Genomic DNA, 25,154 nt, shown 5'->3' with positions numbered 1-25,154 from the left:
TTCTCGGGCTTCCATTTCCATTCCTTCGACGGGTATCATACCGACGCTCATATCCGTGTATCTGGGACCATTGCTGAGAGGCAAAAAAAGAATTATACAAATCTCACATGCATCCTTGAACAATATATATATCAAGGGTTCATTAATTGTGGTGCCTAAATATCTATCCTGAAAGCGCATTTCTGAAACTTTTCTACAGTTGATGCTCCTTACATTGATATGATATCAGGGATACGTGAGCTGGAGAAATAAGAAGCGTGAACTCGAATACCCCATCTTGAATACCCAAGATCAATAATAGGATCTACATATAGATGGGTACGTAGATGATAATTGGAAAGGCCCTGATCGACCAACTGACCCAGCAAAAGTACACATCCGTGAATCGAGACTCCTATCCGTGTAAGGTAATTCGTCGCTCTTCACACAGGCTGGGGCATGACGAGGGGGAAAAACAATCCGAATGTAACTCTTTTCTACCTGCCCATGTTCTGAACTCCCATATGACATCCATTATATAGAGCCTATCCAACTTTATGCCTAGTAACGATGCACCACTACGCCATCTGTTTCGGTGCCGACGTGCAAATATCTGTCCAAAACTTTATCTGTAAACTATAAGTTATAGCCTATAACGTAGTGACATTAGCCCTCCAGTATCCTTCACATACAAGTTCAACCCAGCTTAACCTTTGACAGCTGGCAAGCTATTCGCCCTAGCTTATCTAATTCAATACACTAGCGAACGTTTTCTCATCAAATATCTGGTTGAGCTAGGAAGCATTCATTCGCTCGCTCGTGTTCGTTCAGACATGGATCAAGGCACTTCCATCTCCTTCTTCCAACTTTCAGCCACTAAGCTTGGACAATGCAATAACAACTTGGAAGCAAGAAAATTATTCCAAATACATGGTGCAAAACGGAACAACCCCACAAGCGCAGCGACGCAAAACTAGGTAGCCAAGCGAAAGCAAGTGCCCGTAGATCATGGCGTAGGCCCGGAGCAAAGCGATGGTGATTGGATTGCTTGTGCGAGTAGTTCCTTTTTAAGTCCTAGGAGGCGGCAATTGAGGAGCTGGCCGAGGATTTTCCGTAAACGGTTGAGCAGTTGGACTACCTATGTACCTAGCATATAATATATACAATATAAGGAAGTCGTTTATACGAAATCAGCATTTTTTATTCGGACACTGTGAGCAAAATCCAATTCGCCTCGCTCATCACTGGTTATCTTGGCTTTCGCTACCAAGTATTGAAATATTAATTGGAGATTTCGTTTGCTTTTTCCAGTTTGAACCCTATCCCCGTTCCCATCTCCGTTTCTTCAACGGCTGAATTTCGATCATCGGGACAAGCTAACAGGAACCACTCAAGACAAAAAAGCAAACAAAAACATACTTCAATTCCCTGCACCTGAAACTTCACTCACCGATTCATCTATCTCTTGCATGCTCTACAATAGCCACAAGATTTTACACAAGGTGAGTAATCATCAGCGGGAATCTTTCCGTGGAATTCCCATTCGGTGTGATGTGCATCATGTTCGTTCACTTCCTTGCTTTTGCTGGGTAATAACACAACCCTGCTTCCATTGTGTCCAAATATTGGATTCGGATTCTGCAATAGTACTGGTACATATGATTGATATGAGCCCGGGTATGAAATACTGTTATGTTAATTCAGCCGATCATCATCATAGCAGCAAGCATCGTCTCAGAAAGCCCAGCATCTAAATGACAATATCGATCCATAGCAATACTACCTTATCCATCACGAATGTCCATTTTGCAACCCCGGCGGATGGTACCGTACTCTGCCGCTCTCTGTTGTTGAACCACTGTCATCACCATTGAAGTCCCATTATCGTTGTTCCAGATCTCCTGGGACATTGGGGGATCGGCTTGTATGGCTACAGGTGACAAAATATTGAATTGATTTGCTTTCCTTGAATACCGGTAGGAAGGAACAAGAAACATGACCCCCTGAAATCCCGAGAAATTACTTAACCTCACGACGATAAACGTGCCGCTTCTGTTGTACCCTCTTGAATCACCGCATTGTACAACATTAATATCGACAAAATCTCTCTGCACGTCGTGACTGCAGCAATCCCAATGACGGATATTACAACAACATTGAAGAGCCCATATGAAACATAACAATTCCGCACACAGCAGGATGAAGAGTAGCACAGCATAAAACACGAGTCACGACGTTAATAGTGCCTGCATCGTATGGCCCCTGTCAGCGCCAAGTGTTGCCAGGGGGATATCGGCGACCATATGCTACTTACCTAAACGGAATTGGGTGGTGATTTGCAGATTTGGGGAGACCCGATGGGTTGGATCAAACGTTATGGTTCTGACGAGTAGGATCACGACTTTAAAGCTTTGATACTGTGTGACATTGCGATGAAGGGGGTGATGTGATGACACTGGCAGGGTGAGAAAAGTGGTTTCCCCGGAGGAGATTTATTGATATTGGGTTGCGATGGAGACTTCCTGGAGAGTCGGAATGGCAGATCTACAAAATCGTGAATTACCGTAGTGCTGGAAAATGATCGTTGATGAGATCTATTAGCTGCTGCTGATCATTGATCTTTTGTCTAAGATCACCAGTTGGGGCTGGGGCGGGTCTATTGTACCGACATTCAGCACTCATGGAATAATCTCTCCTTCCTTGCACACGGTATTCGAAGTGCCGGTTGTTTACTGCATCGTCCAAAGCTCTTAGCAATTTCAGCTGGGTCTACCTGGGTAGACACTCAAGAGTCAATCACATTTAACCCCCGAAGTAAACAAAATTCATTTCGTTAGAATACATGTTCAATGAGTGAACCAAATCCCATCAAACACCTTGTAAACCGTTATTTATCCACCCTTACCTCACCGTGTTCACGGCAGGTATTAGTACAACTTTCCAGCCCGTGAACCTTACTGCTGGATCCGGATAGGTGCAGCGAATACAGAAGAAGATATATGTACGTCTGGCTCTATCTTGTACGCCGGCATGCAACAGCCAAGGGAGGAAGGTAAGGTTCCTCGGTATGATCGGTAAGGGTTCTGGTTGATCTCTGTCGCAAGCCTTACTTGATCAGATTATTTTGTGGGTGACATCAAGACTTCTTGGGTGGAGATAGGTACTCAGAGTCAATAGTTTTGAAGGGGTGTAGAAAGCTTCTTTTGTACGTACGGACGTACCAAGGTACGTACTTGATGTATAGTAATCAAAAAAATGCTAAATGGAGGAGGGAGGGTATTTGAGATGAAAGCTTGAGCATTCGGGGAAGTTAAAATTTACGAATCTGGACCACAAATGATCACATTGTATGTATCCAATTCAGCTAGCTTGACAACTGAAAGACAAAGATAAAGAGTAATATATTAAATTGCATCCTTAGTTGGGCAAATCATATAATTATTTCGAATTTTGAATATCGTGTTGAGAGATTCACACTCTCGGGACTCGGGCGGGAGCGAAAGCGATCTGCAGTGCGGCGTGCCTCCGTAGCAGTTATTTTCCTAGCTCGCCCAGCCGTATATCGATGTTCCACAAAGCAATGCAAATATCGTTTTGTCCCAAATAAAATAATGTGTAAATCATTATCCTTGGAGTTGGAGTGGAACGGAATATCATCTATTCTTCATGGTGCTCATACATATTATATGACATTGTGAACCTGGGAATCCCGACAGATAAACCAGAATCCCGGTCGAAAGCTGTGCCATCCATATCCATATATCTATCCCGGCGAACTGGCCGTGGCTGAGAGAAACGGAGAAAGAGAGGGATATTTGGGCCCGTGTTTTATCAGGTGAGGCATGAGGCATGGAATTCCTCCGATATGAGAGAAATTGACATGATAAATGATATCAGGCCAATAGAATCGAGTATGATGCGCATAAACCATTGCTCGCATTTCTCTATGTTTCTGCCTACACAAATCAATAATCCAATAATCCCATATGATGGCGTTTTTGTTGACAGGTACAGAAATAGCATGTGCATTGGGGTCCTCAGCAGCCTACACGTTCAGGCGTAAAGTCATGGCATTAAGACGCCCCTAAAGCCTCGCGAACAAAAAGCATAACAGTGATCTCCCAGAGCTTACTGTACTTGCCGTACCGACTGAATGGGCGGCGTGATGTGATGTGATGTGATGCGCTGCGCTGTGAGATCCCATCCCATCCCATCATATCGCACCGTTTATTTCCGTCTTGAACTTAGTCCGTCCCAACAACACAACCCGCACCTGAGCACATGGCCGCACAAACACAAGCTGGAAAAGGGGAATTCCAGCGGAAGCAAGCGAAGGCATTGGACACAACCGAAGGATATTAAAAAAAGGCACAAGGCGGATGTGATGGGACAAAGGGAGCGGTTCGGGATTAGGTGTTGTGCCATGATAAATGAATGGGAGAGTGAATGCAGAGAGTGTGTTACAAAAGGAGAATGTCTACATGTACTGACTGATGAATGACCCAAGAGCAGAGGAAGACCGACCCAGGAAGGACATGCTAATGACATGGAATATAAGGCAATGGAACCAGGTACCCACGCCTGCGAACAACAAGACAAAGGTTTGAACTAAAGGATATGCATATTTTAAAGTGCAATCTCTCGGGTTTCGAGAATGGAATTGGGAGGTGCGTATGAAGTTATCATTGGCCGAGGGGAATTATGAATAGCCTCGGAAAGGGATTAATGCGGACAAGTCCCAGAACGATGGGGGAAATATTGAAGTGATTAGAACATTCCAATTGCATGTTTTTTTTTTGGATAGTTACCAAGTAGATGAGATGAGATACCGGTAGCCACATGGCCAAATGACAACGGAAAATTCTAGAGGATGGGATTCATGATATTCTCGTTCTTTATTTCCGAACTGACATTAGTTCGAATAGCTGGAGCTTTCATCCCTCCCACGATTCCCATCTCATCAAATTAAAGTTGGTCCACACCTTTTGCTGGGCACAGTGGAGTGAGTTTTGGTTGTTAATTGATCTACGACGGGGCTTTTTTTTTCATTTACTGCAGCGGTCGCTCGCTCGCTCGCCCTTTTCTTTATGTCCACTATCCACTGTCCACATATGAGCCACTTCATGATCTCTTTAGAGTCTCCATCTATCGTGAAGCGATGGCTAGTGGCAGAAAGGAGGAAAGGCCACAATTCCATCATTGATGAAGGGGCTAAACTCGCTTTCGTTTCGCAGCACCGACCACCTTACCATTCTCCAATTCCAATAATGACCTAATATGAACAAACGCTTAATTCAACTAACTCCACTCTCTTACTTCAAATAGATACAAATATACATAGCACATGACCATCATTGCCCTTCATTGGCTTTCATTGGCTTTCATTGGTATGAACAAAAGTTAAAGATGATGTACCTTGGTACTATTCATCAAACCTGGTTATAATCTTCCGTTGTTATTATTATTATTATTTTTCAGCTGACTTCGGAATGGTTCCACAACCCCAAAGCGTTTTACCTTTTGAATCACGATTTCAGATTTCAGGAAGAAAGAAAGAAAGAAAAATGCGTGCTGTGTATGCTTGGTAACTTGATATAGACATTCGTCACTTTTTACGAACAGTTGCATCGCATTGACGCCATCTCTCAGCCAAAAGGACCCGGAAAGGTCTATTATGGTATCAACTATACCGCACAAATCTCAAAAAGTGCAATTTGCATTATTGAGATGAATGTCAATTGGTGCAAAGTGTCAGATTTGTTTGTAGGCAGATAGATAGAGAATTATCAGATGGCATGGCAGGGCATGGCATGGCATGGTGAATCATGCGATAGGTGCGATAGAAATAGCTGATATCGGATTTCAAAAGAAAATAGTAACATTTGCGAGAAGAATAGCTCGAGGGATTTGATCTAGAAATTTCAATGTATTCCTTCCCTTCACAATTTCCTCTTTTGGATGACGCCCAGGCCTCGAATTGCTCAATGAGTTGGGAAGTTGGGAGAAAAAGTGGCAAGATACCCAATTTGTATGAAAAGGATCTCCCGGCGAGCGTATGGTAAGTGCTTTTGTGTTTTCTCCATCCATTTTTGCTTCCCCCTTCATCGCCATATTCGCCATATTCGCCATATTCGCCAAACCTCGAATGCCTCCGCTCCTCCACTCTCGTCAACATTTTGCTGCGATGGGGTGTGTGTTCTTCTTGGGTACGGACTGTACGGTATTCTATTTGATGTTACACCGAAGTCCAAACCCAAGTACCTGAGAAAGATCCTAGCTTCTAAGTTCTAACGACACATTTCGCGGGTAACTCCCTTGGTGGAAGACTAAGATCCCGTCCAGACTCCAGAGCTCGCACTAGCCCAGTATGATGTTACTCAACTAGAATAAGCTAGGCAATAAATTCCAAATCAACTTCCCCATTTTGCTTTTTCACTCCCTTTCGTAGTTTCGCTCTTCGGTGTTTTAATCATCTAATTAGTTTGTACGGATTTCTTTGATTTATTTTGCTGCATAGGATAATGGATGGATTTATTTCCATTTGCAGCTTGGTGCCATTCGCACGTCAATGATGTTCTAGGTATAACACTCCTCGCATCTTATTTGAATCTTAGGTACGTTGCCAGCTATGTTACTAATGTAGCAGTGTAGCACATCCTGGGTTCAGAAGCCATCTTATTTACATATTCGATGTGTAAACATGGAAGACATGGATGCTTACGGTCAAGATGGGGCAAAAGAAGAGTTGAACAACCCGAAAGATTGGGTATTGTGCAGAAGCCTTCCCGCAACGCCAACGAGGATCATTCATCATCAATATATGATGTTACTCCTTCAAGAACCCGAGTTGGCTTAGTTTGGTAGTAAGATATGTCTCAAAGCATCAGAAACCCCCCAAAAAGTATTCTTCTAAGCTTTCCAAAAACTTCCTAGGTTCTAATCTATCCCTAGGTTTCCCAAGAGCAAGAGCGGGACGAAACGAATCTTTCAAGGTTTGCACAAACCATCCACTCACTACATTTCTATACGTCTTAAGTCTTCATCTTCCATTTCAACCACCCCTACCACAAAATTCAAAACCCGCCCACCCATACCTAGACCATCGCACAACATCCACTGACCACACATCAATCACGTCCCCGCTACCCAAACAATCCACCCCGGGCCCAATACCAATACCCATACACCCACACCATACACTTGGACTAAAAACACCATTTACCATCATCCCTACTTTCCATTCTCATCCCAGAAAAAGTCCCAAAAAATCTACCCCTACCCTGAGTTTATCCGATCGAAACTGTACAGGATCCGTGCTACCCATACCAAAACACGCATCACCCCTCCCCAGAAGCATCCTCACTACCCCCCTGTTAAGACCTTGATCGTTGTCGCGCCCGCCAATAAAATGTTTTCGTAAGAATCCCTACGTCCCTGGCTTACCTGGAAATCAATGTATATCATTGTCATACTTCCCATCGCCGACTATACTTTACAAGACATAAGCCCCATCCTCAACCCGATATTGTCTTTCCTATTTCAACACCTTCATACCAATCCATCGGTTTCCTGTTCTCAAATATAACTCCAGTCCATCCATCTTCAATATCATCGATAACTAGCATTTGCTTTCATCTCTTTTGAAAGAAAAATTCCTATCTACGCGACTCGGTCCCCCATCAGAGCGTTGCGTTTCGAATCATTAAAATCTTGACCACACAGACTCTCTTGGCTCAAGCTTTTTCCCTACTTTCCGCTTCAACTGAAAGGGTCACCCTTCATCCAAAGAAAATCGTATTTTCTCATCGCCACTGCCGCCATCACAAGTCTAGATCAAGAGACGAGATTGAAGCATCCCAAGACCAGAGACCACCACAATATCTAGCGTCATCTCCACTTGTAACATCTTCCTTGAGACTCACAGGACCAAGTGCAGCACCGAGCGACGATTCTATAATAAGGGTAGTCGCGGAAACTTTCAGTCGTTGAGCAGCCGTTAGTTCGTGTCCCAGGCTCAGGTACACAACCAAAACACATACCTTGATCCCTCGTGTTTTTGAAAAACATCCACTTGCTAGTCCGCGGCCCAACCGTGCACTTGAGCTCTTCGACACCTTTTCGAGACCTTGACCGCTCTTGTGGCATCTTTTCACGAACTTCCGATTCCATCTTAGGGCCGTTGACCGATTAGGAGCTTCCTATATCCCAACGTCTTTGCCCATCAACCTAACGACTGATCATCATCACCTTCATTTTGATTTTGATTTTCTGTCTTTATCTTCAACTTTTATCATTCAGCATCTAGTATTCTTCAAAATGTCATCATCTCATAGACGTGGGCCTTGGTCGCCAGCTGAAGATTCGTACTTGGTACAACTTGTTCACACACAAGGAGCTTTGAACTGGGTGAGAATTGCACAACTCATCGGTTCAAGGTCGCCAAAGCAATGTCGAGAACGTTATCACCAAAACCTCAAGCCAACTTTGAACCACGACCCAATCAGTCCTGAAGAAGGACTTCAAATCGAAAGATTGGTAGGAGAGATGGGCAAGAGATGGGCCGAAATCGCTCGAAGGCTTCAAGGACGAAGTGACAACGCCGTAAAGAACTGGTGGAATGGAAGCATGAACCGAAGACGTCGTTTGGTTCTTCGTAGAAGGACTTCATCTCACTCACATTCCTTCAACGAGCAATCTGAAACCCTATCATTTGCACGACCAGTTCACTCCCATTCTCACACCACATCTCGCCACATTGACACCTTTTCATCTCGAAGAATACATACTTCTCTTCCTTCACCATCAGTATCCGAAGCATCCCGAGCAGAATCACTCGATGGTGCTCCCTCCTTAATCTCAGACACCTGCTCAAACTTCTCCATCTCTCCCAGAGTAGCATCCTCACCCTCCCTCGAACTTCCACCTCTCTCATCATTCGACCGTATCAACTCTCGAAGACCGTCTCTCCCACAACTTCAAATTAGACCTAACACCTCACCATACGCATCAGAGTTTGAATCACAATCATTATGTCATCCATCATTAGAAAGAGAATCATATTACACTCACGCACATTTCAACTCGATAAAATCTTCTCATCACAGCAGAGGCCCGAGCGTTGCGAGTATATCCGTGAATTACCCACACCGTCGCTCAGAGCAACAATACCCTAGTACCCTACCTCCATCTCCACCTCGCGACTCACATCATCAACGCGAGTATTATATCTCAGGGCGTGCACAGCAACAAGAAACTCCAAGAGGAGCTCAACAGCCATTGACTGCGCCACCAAGTCCTCAACATATTCAGTTGGCCCCTATCCGATCGATCAGTCCTGGGAATACTTATTCTCGGGAGGCAAAGGAGAGGGACACGAGGATGCAACTTACGAACCTTTTACTATGATCGAGTAAAGTTGGATGGGTTTAGAAGATAAATATTTCTTTTATGTATATCAAAAGTTACTTAGGGAAGGACGGAACTCTAAAAGAATCACAGCATCATTTCATGTACGCAAGCAAGCGAACGCATTTCTTACGTGTCTAATGCCTATGACCGGCTGTATATCTTTGTTTTTATAGTATAGTTATTGTTTTACTCTACTGTCTACAGTATGGATTGGGAGGCTGCCGTCATTTTTATGCATTTGTAGATACCCTGGATTGAATGGACGATGAATGGATGATGGATAGGATAGGATAAGATAGCATCAGATAGTCATAAACAAACAAACAAATAATATAAATAATCAAAACATACTATTTTGGTATTCTACTTCGTGCAAATGTGACTATTGCCTCTCATGAGACGGCGATCTGAATGCCTAGGAATCAAAGGAGGATGAAAGCATAGGCTGTTTCCAATAGACACATGCCATACATTACTGTGACTTTACAAGTAGCTCAATCACTATATTGCACTCTCATCCGTTGCATCTAAGGTATAACTTATCAATCCTCAAGCTCCACTATCTCACAGCCACCTAGCAAATCTCGGACGATGATGAAAATCTCTTCAACTCAATTCGTATTACAGTACTCGTAACATCTTCAACCCTACAATCAAACGATCAAAGCTGCGACACCTAACGCTATCCCACGTCCAAAGTCCAAGCTCACCATCAGGTCTGTCAATACACCCGCTATCAACCAGCTGAAACCACGTCAATGCATCAATGCAATCTTCCATTCAAATCCACAATTCTACTCATAATATACTCCACTGCAGACATGCATGACCAGACGTTCCTGTCAATCAAGTTTGAATTTGACGCATCGTGGCTATTCAACTGCCAGTATCATTATAGTCGGTGTCAGTGTATGGTCTACTTCCCATCTTTGAAACTACAACGCACCAATGCATGTTCTCCAAGCTTCACGGTAACAGTCCACTGGCATGACCAAACGTTCCTGTCATGATACTGAAACTGGCAGTTTAACGGCAGTGTCAGTGTCAACTCAATCAACTTCATACTAATTTGTTGGACAAAAGTGTGTCTCACGCTGAGAGGTTGGCATCTTACAGATAAGACTACACCATGCTTAACAACGCAATGACAATCAACTAATCAGTATCGCTTGAGTGTAGAAACTTGCAAGTTGCAGGCCACATACGGTTCCACTCTACTAGAATTGACAGTTCATACATGTTTTGATATCATATACAGCATAGATCAATGACTGAATGTATGTATATGCATCTCCTGCCAAGAACGGTATGTGATTACCCCCAGCTTCGTCGCTGCACCGAGTACCCTCACTGCACTGCAAATCCCCCAGCAACTCGCAAATCATTGCAAATCATCGCATCCGCTTAGCAAGACTGTAACATCCGCTTCCAAGCGCCAACGCAAACCTGCAATTTCCACATTCCACCATACTAGTCAACGTCCCCCTTTAAGCAAATCGAGCAAGTATACTTATACACACTACGTGCTATAGCTTCTGAAGAATTCTTTTCAATTAATCATCCTTCATTTCTTTCTCAGATATGCCCTGCACACAACTCATCTGCAAAACTCGCCCAGTGACGCACAACTAGTGCTCTCGAACCCGTTAGCAACCGATTATTCGTTCACTGCAACTCAAACGGTCACACCGAGTACTTAGCCACATTAGCTCCGTGATTCCCTTACTCCTTTGACTCGATTTACTCTAACCCGAAAAGCACACCCAGGCCCACTTTCCACGAGGGGAGTGGACGAGGCGGGCCACGGTAATAAAGTTGTAGATCTACTTCAACGGGCACGAGTCATTCGTTTGGCGCTATTCCCAGTACAGTTAGTAAGATGGAGGGGGTGCATGTAGGTATGTGATGATTTTCGCTAAGGCCAGGGTAGAAGTAGTTCGTGATTTTAGTATGTGCCTTATGCAGACGTACGTGCGTGCGTGCGTATTCCGCTATCCGCGTTTGTTGAGAAGAAACAAGGCAAAAATAATGAGGAGGTTATTGATAGCGCCAATGATAAACTCCAACAAATATTTACTTCATGCAAAAACTTGGAATTCGAAGGGAGCATACAAGAAATTTGCTCGAACTGTCCACATCCAGACTAAATGACATAATTTCCTCTCTCTTTATTATTTCAAATATTCATTTCTCCCGCTGCAGTAGACTCAAACACTAATGCACACCCATCTGTATCTACCATTGTGAATACAGTCAAGTCGTCTCTACTTGCCTCGATCTTGATTACATTTCAACTGCCACTACTCATGCTTACGGTTACCTTCCAAGTCTAGAAGAAAACCTGAAGAATAGAAATAATTCGAAAGTCTCCGTATGGAATACAGAACTGCAAAGCAAGTGCTCTTCGATTATAGCATTCTGTTAGCAAGAAGTCTAGAATTGCAGGGAGAGCTAGAAAAAAGCTAGAACCTTCACCGAGTAGAAAGCGTTTGTTTTGCTAGTACTTAGTAGAGTTGCTACTCTGAAAAGCTACCATAGCTACATTACATTGCATTCAACCAGGCAAACTGGCAGTGCAGGTACGAAGTGCGCCACCATCTACAGAGTGTCTGGGTGTATTATACGTATATTTTGGCCAAGAGAGAAGTAAGCAAGAGTTTCGAGAATATTCTGCACCGTAGCTGGGTCGCCAGGCATGGGGTAGAGGGAGTCCTCTCATGATGCGAGAATTCGGTATACCAGTTCTGGAATCCTACAGTAGCAAGATCTTTGAGTGGCATGCGCCATCTCCATGGTTGCCCAAAGAATATTGATCCCTGGGATTTCAGAGAATATACCAAGCAAGGTCTAGGTTATAGATCCTGGCCACCATGTACAGATCTGAGGTATCATACTCATATCATCTTGTACTCCGTAGCTATTCGATGCTGGATAAACCATTGCTACCCAATATCCACAGATGGTGGGTTGAACATAGACATCCTCGGTAAAGGTGGATTCCGGTACATTCCCCTCAACCCCCATTCTCTCCTCTTTTGTTTTTCCGAATAAACTTTGCCCCCATGGGATGCCCCGGAAAATAATTTAATCATGCAATTCACAAGTCTGAATATTTTACAAATATTCAGAAAAATCCGGGCACTTGCCAGTTGATACTGCTGTCAGTCCTAATCCGATTTAGCTTCTTGACAATCTCTTTCGCGTCGTACATTTTCCGAAGAGCGACAGGTGAAACACGCCGACACATGGTATGTCTATCTCTGCAGTCGCTTTTGGGGTAGTCATCTTGATCTTTGTTAATAACATCTAAATTTGTTACCATTCACCGTTAACATGCATACCGCTAGGATTTGCTATCTCAATGTTGAATTTCTCTCAATTGTCCCCAGGAATGTTTCACGCTAATACCATAAGCCCCCAGCAAAGAACAATAACTGCAGCGCATTAAAAAAGTTCGATTAATCTCGTGAAAGGATATCATGTCCTTGCAGACACCTATTAGTCTCATTGGTATTAAGATCCCTTTTCTTTCCATAGCAGTGACTCCTGGCAACAGATTAATTACTCCAAATTGGCGGGACTAAGTCTTCGGTTCTTTTTATGCTCCCTCGTGATGGCAATATCGCAGCAATGTCTTGAGACTGGGGCTCGAAATATGGTTAGAGGGCTCTCATAATATAGAGGGTGAAATTGTAAAGTTCAAGCTCCACAAAGTAGTCAGTGGGTGTATAGAACCATACAAGAACTGTACGCTGAAGATCGTAACGAGATTTGTCTGTCGTATAAGTGGCTCACTAGAGCAAACGTCTCATTTTGGTACATACATGCCCTGATTTCATGATGTGTTTCTATTATACTCCCCCGGAATTGAGTATTACCTGCTCAGTCATGCTTACAGCGAGATTTGATGTGATACTCGCCTCCCATTGCTGGGCTCAATCAAACCTGGCGACATACAAGCCGCCACGGCCGTAAATATTCCCATGTGTTACGAACTGGCAGCCAGATTTTCACCCCGTTCATCTCCGTAACCGTAGTCTATTTGACAAGACACGCGATTAATCATCACACCTTAGAGGAACTAATGAACTAGAAGAATGCCACATCGCTCGCTCTGCCGCATCATTATATCTCTCTTTAGTGGTCTCACGAATTCTCTTGACAAAAACGACGCTTATATCAAAATATCTGTAATCATGTTCGGCGACTTAATCTAGGCACATCATTAGCATCGAACCAGGAATTATAGGAGATTGACCAAAGCAAACGAGGAATAACGGTATTTCCACTGGTAAGAAGGTAAAATTAGATCTTGTTACTGCAGCTGACTGGACTACTATTAGCCCAGTCGTCGTTACTAGCAATGGTGGCTGTGATGTCATACCACTGTTACTACAAGATGAACTTTCAATCAGTGAGTTTATTGAGAATACAAGATGTGAGATAAAACGAAAGATAGAAGATCCACCAACTGGGTTCATCAATTCCATGGTTCGTCTAGATGATAGGGGGAGTTTCAAATAACAATAAATTCGCAATGTTCGCGGCAATTGAAGCTTTGATCAAGATAAATTTTGAATTTCAATCATTAAGAAATACAATTTCTGATCAAGATTTATGAACGACCGTAGAGATTAATTGATATAGTATAGGATCTTGCTGAAATAGAGCTTGTCTTGAATAGGAGAACACAGAACATGAACCTGCGTGTCAGATAGTCCGGATTGTAAGCTCATAATGAGATGCCCATCGAAATAACTTGAAATAGTGAATTCAGTCTGAACATTGGATCAATTAAACACAGGAATTGTTCAAAGTTATCAAAGCATGCTTAGAGATTCAAAGCTCGAAAGGTTTCGAATTGGACAGCATTTCAGATTTTTGGACACGGTGCTGTTGTGAACGAATTCAGAAGGCAGAATACGTGAACGATGAAATGCAAGGGCAAAGCAACAGTATGTGTGACTCTAGAAATCAGCAGCGAGAGTACTCTTTCACTACGAAGTCTGGAGATCTCATCTTTCTTCCATGTAAGAAAAGATCACACTGAAAAATCTCGTATTGTCCGGCTCCATTCCTTCGACTCTCACTCGCGATCCTCGTAACAGATACCATTTGATTCAGACACTTCCTTCTCGTTTGGCATGTGATACTACCTTCGGTCTGTAAACGCACACTGATTTATCTTGAGATTCACTTTCAAATTGAATCAACTATATTCAATTTCTCCTTCGGCATCCGCCATTTCCATTTCCATTTCCACCTCCGCTCCCCTCCTCTCCCCTCTTTTCTCCTCCTGGGCTTTAGTGGCCATGTCCTCTCATTGATACATAATATAAATGTTCTATAGAGGCAAAAGAAAACACTTCAAGGGAGTCTGTAACTCACAGACACCTTTACAGCATAGTGATTGGCGAGATCTTTCAATGTTCCGATCTTGAGTTCGACAAATACAAAGGCCCTTATAACAATTTTCATCCTTTAGACCAAGATGTGACAATCGAACGGTACGTAGCAGTAAGTTGCACTTGAGGCAAATGATGCCATCAAACCTCATGATACATCTTTGAGTTTGAGGGTGGAGTATGCGCCGTGGTTGTGTCGACACATCTAGGTATATATGATAATAATGAATTACTCCATCCACTTGTGATTCCCATATGGCCGGTAACAAATTTCAGCATTCCATTACAGATTTTAAGATCAGGTGGTGTCTGTCTTATACTTGAATGCTTTATATCGCTCTTTCAGTTCAAACTCAACAATGCAAATGATGATGATCTAGGTCTTGAAGGAACAATTTGATCTTCAAAAAAGGTACACACTAAGATTTAACTCCGACCCCACACCGCGCTTACACTAACAACTTAGCAAGTTCGGCTTCAAAAGAATATCCTTAAGCTACAGTAATAGGTAGATACCTACCTATCATATCTCTTTTAATTCACCATTCAACTATTTTGATATTTGGAAAAACATTCAATTCAACTCAAGTCTTCTTAAAGGTCGCCCTTTCGCGCGCAAACTTCAACTTTCCTCCCAGGAACCTCAAATAATCCGAGTCTGCATCACTTCCTGGCATTAAAGACCACCGGACGATTCTGCAGCTCGCAGCAAACATAACACATCTCATATCTAGGGATTAGATCTATCACTCATTGAAAAAAACAGACAAGCTGTACAAATACACGTCAAGGACTTCAGACACGCTCTCAAGAACCAACATCTGCAACGAACGACATCTATAAGGATACAATACTTGCGACCCTTTCACATTTCAACATGGCGACCGACATGGATATCGATATGGATATCGATGTTGGGATTATGGATGAATTGCCCGTTCCAGATATGGTAGATATTGAGCTCGTTGTAAGTACTTTCGGCATTTAAATGTGCATGCGCCAGTGGAAAACACAAATGCCAGATCGGAGGCCCTGCTCGACGTGTCACTTAGACAACATTTTCACCAGCATTGCACTAACTTATGTATACAGCCGGATCAGCCTGCGGCACAAAACGAAACCTCAGCTCCAAATGATAACTCTGGTCCAGACGCAGAAAAACCTACACCAGAGAAAGTCCACATCCGCGGGTTGGACAATCTTACCACTCAGGATGTAAAGAACTTCGCGCAGCATTATTTCACCGAATACATTTCACGAGTAGAATGGATTGATGATTCTTCATTAAATTTGGTGTATGAAAGCAGCGATATTGCTGAAGCAGCTCTTCGAAAGTTCTCTGCTCAAGAACTTCCGGAGGATATCTCACAGCTTCCAGTCCTACAATCATTTCCTGCCAACCCTTTCCCTGAAAACCCTAAAATCAGCTTACAAGTACGCATTGCCGTGGTCGGAGATCGTAAACAGAGAGGAGCCCGAGAAAGAAGTCGCTTCTACCTTTTCAATCCCGAACATGATCCCGCAGAGCGCAGAAAGCGCGAGGGTGGACGAAGATATCGGGACCGAGATGATGACGGGTATAGAAGTCGGAGATATGACGAACGGGAACAACGCAACCGCCAGCGTGGAGATGCGGAAGCAGGGTTCAATGCAAGTCTTTACGACGACGACGAAGCAGCTTTGGCAACTAGAGCTGCAAGAGGTCGTGGACGGTCAGGATCTGGCTCGCCCATTAGCGATTTCAGGGAGCGAACTGGCAATCGACGAGGCTCCGGTTCGCGAGAGTTGTTTCCAGATAGGAGTGGAAATGATGGAAGATTGAGAGATCGAAGCGCATCGCCCATGAGGAATGAGGATAGAGCTAGAGATAACAATAGACGACGTCGAGACACAGCTGCTGCGGAGAACAGGTCGAAAGCTAAGGATATTAAAGTTCGCCTCCGCAGAGAATCTGCTACAAAGGAACTCTTCCCGAGCAAATTAGGCACTGCTCAACGAAAATCCGGTGCTTTAGATTCTGCAGACGAAACAGCAGATTTATTCGCAAATAGAATGCCTGTCCCATTTCTTGATGGGAGCTCAGATGTACGACCTAGCAAACTCTCATTGGCAGAAAGGATTACATCAGAACAGCCACAGCAATCGCAAGGCTTTAACATTCGTGGAACCGCAAAGCCTGCGTCTACTGGGTTCTCTATCAAAGGCTTAGCATCCGATAATTCAACCATGAAGGAACTATTTCCTTCTCGCTCGGGGAGCGGGAACACCGGGAAAGAGCTCTTTTCGGAGAGATTAGTTGGACGGGGTACAAGAAGGCAGAAGGCCGAAGATTTATTTTATTAGGTTTAGGAGGTCATGAAGCCACTCGTAGGCATGTAGTGATATTTTCTCTGCGGTTGACAGGATTTCACATAGCGGCGGGGTATCGATGCTTTAGCAAATGGAGTTATATGGGAATGGAAATGGAAATGGAAATGGAAAAGATACCATTATACTCTGCACATAGTAAGCAGCATTTCACAAGCAGGCCGAAGCTCGTGGTCTATTTATATTATTCAATAATCACCTCTCAAAGCTTCTTAGTTACATAATCGCAGGTCAATGAAATTGTGAACCGTTTTCCGACAATGATGGGACTCGCGATAATGTAGCCAAATTCCTTTTTGTTCAATTGATAAATGGTATAAACTGAGTCACTTCACCACCAACGGCTTCCGAACTCCATTCACCTTTGAGACCAATGTAAACACTAATCTTATAGTTCGACAAATGCTGCCATAGAGCTAGCTCAGATGAAACGTTATTGGCGCCAGTATCAAAGATTCTCGACATCTTACTTTTTTGGTACGGCCGTCAGCGCTTTGCTCCTTCTCTTTTCAGTTATATAATGCCTTCGAATAATTAACACCACATCGGTTCAATTAGACTTCCACAAAGTCGAACCACTTTATGATCATCTCCGTTTCCAGTGAATCCCAACAGCCAAAATGGATCAATGGCTCCGACCCGTCTTCGCAAGGACTCGAACACCAGTTCAATCCGCCCCAAGCAATACTTCTGATGAACCTCACGAACCCGAAGATACCATGAAATCCATCCGTCCTAGTTCGCGCGTTTCCTCCTATATTGGGTTTCGCTCATCAACTTCGAATCTCCATGCACCTGCAGGTGATACGTTCACCTTTCAACATGTCAATATTCCCGAAAATGTATATCATAAACCATCTGGAAGTCAGATGGCCGAAACACTTAAAGTGATTATGATGACGAGAAATTTAATGGAGCCGGTACCGGTAGAGTACAACACGTGTATTTTACATGTTCTGGAATCGTATAATGATCTACAGGAAATGTTGGCTGTTAAGGAGGGGGAGATTGAGGATATTAAGGGAAGGCATACAAAGGATATTAGGGAGTTTGACGGTATGGCTGAACAGTAAGTTACATTTGAATGTAGACGAACATCTAGGGTATGAATTGCTAATTATGCGTGTAAATTAAGGTGGAAGGCGAAAGAGAAAGATTATCAGAGAGAAATAAAGAATCTTGAAGTTCTTCTCTCCAAGACAGAGGGAGGAATGGAAAATGTTACGATGGCGCGCTCAAAAAGTGTTGTTCATGGGACTAGAAGAGCTGCAGATCTATTCGAAGACGGTATGGAGAAAATAAAGCAAAATTTCGCGCGCTATAGTTCTGGGAGAGGTTGGTTGCTCATCATCTCCTTTTTTGGTTTACAGCATCTAACTTCCTTAGATTCTTCTACGACCACAACTGACTGGGATATTGATCACGTACAACAAATCACTTTATCGCGTCCACTAGAAACTCCTACAAATGCAAGTGAGCTCTCTCATGAGGAAGGAGATATACACCGCGAAGGAACGGTCAAATCTCGACGCAAAGAAAGTTCTTCAGTCCAAGATACCGAAAGTTTTTACTCGGCTGTGGACAATCAATCCACCCGGCTGACCTCTGTACAACTAGATGCACTAGAAAGGCAACATGCTACTGAGGAACTCGGTGTAATATTCGACTCATCATCGGAATCAGATGATACCAGTTCCCGCTCGGCTCTTACTGAAGGTCAAGCTCCCACTCCCAATCGCACGCCCAGAATCTCCGGTATTAGTAATAGTAGTAAAGAGAAACCTCTCCCCGATATTCCGACCAAGCATCAAGAAATTGATCCTTTCTTTTCAGGTGAAACAGGTAATGCACGACCGTGGGTAGAACCACGAGACGATGGAGAAGTATCTTCTTCCGTTGAAACTAGAAAGGGATTTTCGTTCAGAACAGGAGATGATACACCATCTGTGCTGCATAAGCACTCGAGAGATGGTTTGCGAAAGAGTAATACGGTCTCGGTGCCAGGGAGTCGTCTGAGTTATGTTATGAATAATGAAGATGAGTTTGTGTCTTTACCTAGGCAACCCATCGCGGATGCAAATTCTCAAATCAAAGCAAACCCGAAAGCGAGAAACACGGGAGCGAAGCCGATTTTGAGTACATCTCCGGGAAAAGAAACTTATGCCACGGGTTTAAGACAGCAGTTGGGAATGGGAAGGGGGATGGGAAAAGGTATTGAGAGAGGTGACTCGAGTAGTAGTATTGTGACAGCTGTGAGGGATAATTCAGGCAGAAGTGAGAAGGGAAGACCAGTGAGGGGGGATACAGGTGGAAAGGGGAATGCAAGTGCTGGGAAACAGAAGCAGAGTCAGGGAACTGCGGTTATGGCTGTAAGTAATTTTCTTCTTGGGGGTGAGAGTGATGACTCTTGGATGATATGATGGATTTCCTTCTGTTCCTCTTTTATTTAAGTTACTTGATTGGACAAGCGACATGAGAGAAGAGCAAACAAACGAAAGAGCGGATGAGCGAATGAATGGTAATAATGAAATACTAACAATCATTCGTAAATAGGCCGTAAGAACGATAGCAGCGAGCAACAAATCGGCTACAGCCAACGATAGGATCCAAGCCCATGCGAATGAATCTGAGAGGAATGAGATTGATAGGAGGGAAGGAGTGCCCTTTAGTCCCGAGAGAAGTCCTACGGGATCGCAGGTCGGCGGTGGTAGGGAGTGAGTGGGGTTGGGATGGACTGGGATGGGGTTTGGGGAGATTGAGGAGGGGGTAGTAGAGCGAATGAATAGATGAGAGGGTGAGAGGGGTATGGATGAGAGGGGGTATGGAAGGCGACTAGATGATGTTTGACGTTGTTGATGATATCGATGGATGGGAAAAGATATGTGTATGTGTATGTGTATATGTATATGTATATGTATATGTATATGTATATGTATATGTATATGTATATGTATATGTATATGTATATGTATATGTATATGTATATGTATATGTATATGTATAGTAAGCCCATGTGTATCTACTTACTTACTTGCTAATACTAGATACCTACCTACCTAGGTAGATATCAAGCTATAAAGGTTTTTATGTATCTGAGTAGGTAGCTAGTACTTATACTTGTATTGAACACTTGTACCGAATACTAAACATAAAATCAGATAGATGTAAACAATATCAAATAACTTGAATAATACCAAATACCTAGGTAGGTATAAACGATACTTAATGACATACAACATGATATAATAACACACAAGCCTCCGACTACCCAACTATTTAGATAATTAATTACCTAGATTTATATGAACGAATATGTGAATGAATAAACGAATACGTAAACGAATAAAAGAATCACAGAAAACATATAAATCTGGATAGGTAGGTAGGTAGGTAGGTAGGTAGGTAGGTAGATATGTAGGTAGATAGGTACCTAGGTATCTATCTAATAATAAAGAAGAAAGAGTTGCAAGTATTCAATGAAGTATTTATTCATTCACTTCGGTATTTTAGACTTTTAGTCGAGTACTTAAACTACTGTACATACCTACAGTACTTAGATACCAACCATAAGCGAGCTCCCTAATCTTGGTCATTTAATCTACGAGGTAGGTATCTATTATAGCTGGGATGCCCAAGACACTTTGCTTTCTCATTAATTCATCCCTTTCTTTCACGTTGGTTGCACATTTCACGTTGGACGAGTTTGAATCTCGTAGATAGTACATAGTACCACATACCAGATACCACATACACAATCTCAACGACAAACAAAGAAATATAAACAAAATCAACAATCAATTTATAATGGTATCATTGGATTCTATCATACATAGGTACATATTGAATGAGCATTAGCATGCATGGATAGCATCGTAGCATCGTAGCACAAAGTACACCGCACACCGCACACCGCACGCATCGCACGCTTAAAAAGACTAAAACCGCACCCCCCCCCCCCCCAATACAGTACGTACTCTCTTCTTCCGAGCCGAACGATTTAGTAACGCGCGCTTCTTTCTCAAATTCATTGCCTCCCACCATACCGTCCATCCTGCACCCTAGTGACCTTTTGTGTATCCGTTCCCTTGCTTGAAGGGTTTTCTGTTTATGTTGTTTGTTTGTTTATCTGTTCGTTGATGTATTTCTTTTTTTTTTATCCTGGTGCTTGGGGGATTTTCCCATACACCCATACCCTATTGTCAAGTAGGGTTCCTCTCACTACTCACACCAAGTTGAATTCTTCCAACTTTCTGCTATCCCCATTCAATTCTTCTCAAAGCCATTAGATAGCTTACTTTCGCCTCTTGTCATCTCCCTTTCAACACCCTTCAACGCATCGAATCCTGCCTTTTCCGCGGCTACAAAACTTGCTTTTCTACCTGCTTTCTTTCCACTTGCTGATGTTCTTCTGATGTAAGATTTAATGAAGAATCTTACGAAAAGGAAGGTCAATGGGGTAAGATAGATGACATTAAGCCAGATAGCGAAAGTTTGACCACTGGTATCAATACAAGGAATCGTACGGGTCTCGGTGACATATGTTGGGATTTTAGAGTGCGATTTAGGGATAGAAGCAATTGGTGCTTGAGCGACATCTGAGACGGCTGGAGCGTTGACGTTCTCGGCGAGGCCTTCTTCGCCAACTGCGCGGTAAAGAAGTTTCTTGATCAGGTCAGCGACTCCGCTCGAGGTTGCGATTGCAGCGGCGGAGGTAGCGACAACGGATGCCGAGGAAGTAACCGAGGAGATGGTAGCTGGGATGGATGGAACTTGGACGGTGACGGTGTAGGAGATGAAGGAGTGGATGGTGGCATATGTAGCTCCAACGAGGAATTGAATGATTTGCATTGTTGTAAGACTGCGCTTAAGAGCTTGTGGGATGGGTACGGAGAATGCTGTAAGAGTGTAGTAGGTGTACTGAAAAGCCAAAAGTTAGTCTCAATTACAAGATTTTGGGATGATCAAGAACCTACCATTAATGCGTGAATTCCAGAGTTAACAAACACGAACATCCAAATTGGTGGTGACATGAATCGAATTCCAGCCCACATGCACATCATAGCTCCAGCATGATGGTAAGTTTGTAGGGTAGAACTTCTCTTTCCCTTTGCCAAAATAATAACAGTATCAAGAACCTCATAAAACTTGCTGAGATAGAAGAACCATCCATAGAATGCAAGTCCCTCATTCCATAATCTTCCCAAATCGGTAGAGTCTGGAGTTCCGGCACTTGTCAATTTGAATTCAGTTGGCAATGCCGCGTTCCATTTCGACATGCTTGCATTGTAAGACATAGCATTATCCAAACCAGTAACACCATGTACTTTGCATAAACTATCGACGGTACCGGCGAGACCAGCTGGACCCATTGGGTTTTGAATTGACCTTCTCAAAGCTCCAAACATGCCAACAAAAGTCCATCCAGAGTATACAGCCAAGAAAATGTTATGTGCCACGACGAAAACGAAGAATGCCCTGGTTTTACTGATTGGCCAAGCTTTGTTTCCAGCGCGTCTGTTGTATTGATTGACCAGTGTAACCGTTACAGCATATACAGCCGCAATTGTGATTGGAACTCGTACATCGAGGGCGGCATTGTACCAGGAGGGGTCGATTTCGAATGGAGGGGCAGAAAGTGTCGATCCTGGTATGGGAGGAGGTAAAGTTTGCGGGTCGCCCTTTGGAGGAAATGTGAATAGAGAGGGTTCAGGGTGAGAGAAATGGACCGTTGCGGAAGCCATTTTGAGTAAAATTTTATAGGTATTTTTCGTTCGAAGGGTTCGAATGCAAGTGAAGAGTGAAGCAGCCTTGTCTTGCGACGGAAGGGATGAAAGCAAAGAATTTCCAAGAAATTTGATATCGATATCAAAACGAATCAATATCAAATGAGGAAAGGACCAAAATTGGAGAAGGGGAAAAGGTTGACTGAATCTCTCAAATTGGAAGAAAGTTAGATATGAATCTTGAAGAAGAAGTCCAAACTCAATATCGTATGAGTATGAGTATGAGGGAGAGGAAGAGAGGCAATAATGAAACTCCTCAAGCAGTATTGTTGATATTGTTGATATACTAGGTAGGTACTAGGTAGGTAATGTATAATAAAATTCCTAACCTTCCTTTGGCATGCAATAAAAAAAAAGATCTGAAAGGGAAGGGAAGAAATGGAAGAATCGTAGAATGTATGTAGATGTAGTAGTACGTACTGTACCCTCTCCTATCTCTCTCTCTCTCTCTCTCTCTCTCTCTTCCTTCTAAATACGGGCCTCGGTTCTTTTTCTTGATTCTCGTTCTTTTTTAAGAAAATAAATGAAATGATTGAGTGAACCCGTTCGTAATATTGAAGGTTTTACTAGGTAAATTCATCCATTTTCTCTTGGTTTTTCTCTTTCATTTGATAGATCATAGATCATAGTTTGATAGCCTCGCTTCACCTAAAAAAAAAATCCCAACAATTTTTGGACGAACAAAAACTTCCAATTCACCACACAAGGAAGGAGCCACAAACGAAGCTGCAATGGACGGAAAGGAAAGTTAACTAGGATTAGCTGATTAGCTGATTAGCTGATTAGCGGATAGTTGATTAGTTGAGTGGGTTATCAGGTCTTCTTCAGCCTTATTTGGTGCATCCATACTGGTACATGAATGTTCAGTGCGCACATTGGATTTGATTGCGCATCGCATCTACCGCCTTTTGCTCCGTATCCCGACAAATTCTGCACTTGTGCATTGGTTAATGCGGTTAAACCGTTTACACGATACACGAGACGATACACGATACACGATACACGATACCAGATACATACCAGATACCAGATACCAGATACCAGATACCAGATACCAGATACCAGATACCAGATACCAGATACCAGATACCAGATACCAGATACACGATTCACAACTTTCTACCAAGATGCATCTTCACTGGTCAATCGTGCAGCAAACGTTGTGAATGCAGGGTAGCCTCTACATATGTTCTTGCAGGTGTACCTAGGTAGGTAGCTTTAAAGCAAGCCAACAGGTACACACACCAAAAGTCAATTGAATGACTAAAAGCTTTATCCTCTTCCTTTCCTAATGAAAAAAAAACCCACCTGATGAATTCTTCCAATTAGTGGCGAAAGGATATTTTATCCAATTCTTGTTTTTTGTGTGTTTTTGCCTCTCGCGTCTCTTTTTTTTTGCCTTCCGTCTGCTGCCTACCTAGGTACTCCGCAGATATCAAAATGGGAGGAAAAGCGGGGCCAAATTCATCACTTTGCTCTCAACAAAATGCACGAAAGTCGGATTTGCCCACATTGAGCTTGCTAGTCCGAAATAAAATTGTGAGTTTGAAAAATAAAGGTGTAAAGTACAAAGTGCAATGATACATCCGAGGCTAGCTTTTGGGATGTGCTGATTTCATGTGACAATCACACGGTTGTGGGATTTTTGTTTTTGCTGGCTATTACTATTGCTGCTGCTCCTGTCGTTGTTGCTATTGCTGTTGTTGTTACTGTGATATCATCCAGTTTAACATTAGTTGTTAAATGTATTGCTCGACGTTAGATCATTCTGAAGATGCAGTTTTTTTTTATGGTTATGACGGACTAGCTAGTGTAACCTTTGTGCGGTACACAAGGACTGATGTTATTGGCTTCGCCACTTGTTGCCCCTCATTCTAACAAATCTTTAATTCTGGGGTATGCATTGGAGCCGCTCAAACCTCCAAGTTCGTGTTTTGCGTTCACGTGTTTTGCTGTAACCCTGTCACTTGGAGTCAAAGAAAGATCAAGTCGGAGCTGAGATTAAGGGAGCATGAGCACGATATTTCCAGATCTTTCAATTATACACGTATATATAGGGGTTTGAGATGTCGCTTTACAAAGTTGTCTATTGTGATTAATTTAATAGTTGTTACTCAATTCATTCATAACAAGTGAGAACTATCAGTCAAGTCAGTCACTAATTTAGATATTGGATTGTCTAGGGCAGTTAGAACATTTCGAGGATCTATCA

General features: G+C 42.9%; 4 protein-coding genes across 4 annotated transcripts; 3 read left to right on the top strand and 1 right to left on the bottom strand.

Moving 5' to 3' along the window:
* Nucleotides 1-8,295: 8,295 nt before the first annotated feature.
* EAE97_003619 (uncharacterized protein) lies at nucleotides 8,296-9,384 on the top strand (the record flags this gene model as incomplete). The annotated part of the gene is made up of 1 exon (XM_038874131.1): nucleotides 8,296-9,384. The coding sequence occupies one exon, from the start codon at nucleotides 8,296-8,298 to the stop codon at nucleotides 9,382-9,384; it is 1,089 nt and encodes a 362-aa protein (XP_038734740.1).
* A 6,285-nt stretch (nucleotides 9,385-15,669) lies between these two features.
* On the top strand, nucleotides 15,670-17,135 carry EAE97_003618 (uncharacterized protein; the record flags this gene model as incomplete). The annotated part of the gene is made up of 2 exons (XM_038874130.1): nucleotides 15,670-15,759; nucleotides 15,885-17,135. 2 exons carry the CDS (start codon nucleotides 15,670-15,672, stop codon nucleotides 17,133-17,135), a joined length of 1,341 nt encoding a protein of 446 aa, XP_038734739.1.
* A 644-nt stretch (nucleotides 17,136-17,779) lies between these two features.
* On the top strand, nucleotides 17,780-19,877 carry EAE97_003617 (uncharacterized protein; the record flags this gene model as incomplete). The annotated part of the gene is made up of 4 exons (XM_038874129.1): nucleotides 17,780-18,228; nucleotides 18,295-18,494; nucleotides 18,546-19,528; nucleotides 19,713-19,877. The coding sequence occupies 4 exons, from the start codon at nucleotides 17,780-17,782 to the stop codon at nucleotides 19,875-19,877; spliced, it is 1,797 nt and encodes a 598-aa protein (XP_038734738.1).
* A 1,196-nt stretch (nucleotides 19,878-21,073) lies between these two features.
* Nucleotides 21,074-23,405, bottom strand: EAE97_003616 (uncharacterized protein). Its single transcript, XM_038874128.1, has 2 exons — nucleotides 22,133-23,405; nucleotides 21,074-22,076 (listed from the first exon to the last, which is right to left on the bottom strand). The coding sequence occupies exons 1-2, from the start codon at nucleotides 22,898-22,900 to the stop codon at nucleotides 21,423-21,425; spliced, it is 1,422 nt and encodes a 473-aa protein (XP_038734737.1). The 5' UTR covers nucleotides 22,901-23,405; the 3' UTR covers nucleotides 21,074-21,422.
* Nucleotides 23,406-25,154: the final 1,749 nt, after the last annotated feature.

The sequence above is a fragment of the Botrytis byssoidea genome (assembly GCF_014898295.1).
Source record: "Botrytis byssoidea strain MUCL 94 chromosome Unknown BBYS_006, whole genome shotgun sequence".
Classification (NCBI taxonomy): domain Eukaryota; kingdom Fungi; phylum Ascomycota; class Leotiomycetes; order Helotiales; family Sclerotiniaceae; genus Botrytis; species Botrytis byssoidea.
The sequence above is the reverse complement of the archived record's forward strand: the minus strand, read 5'-3'. Positions and strand labels throughout refer to the sequence as shown.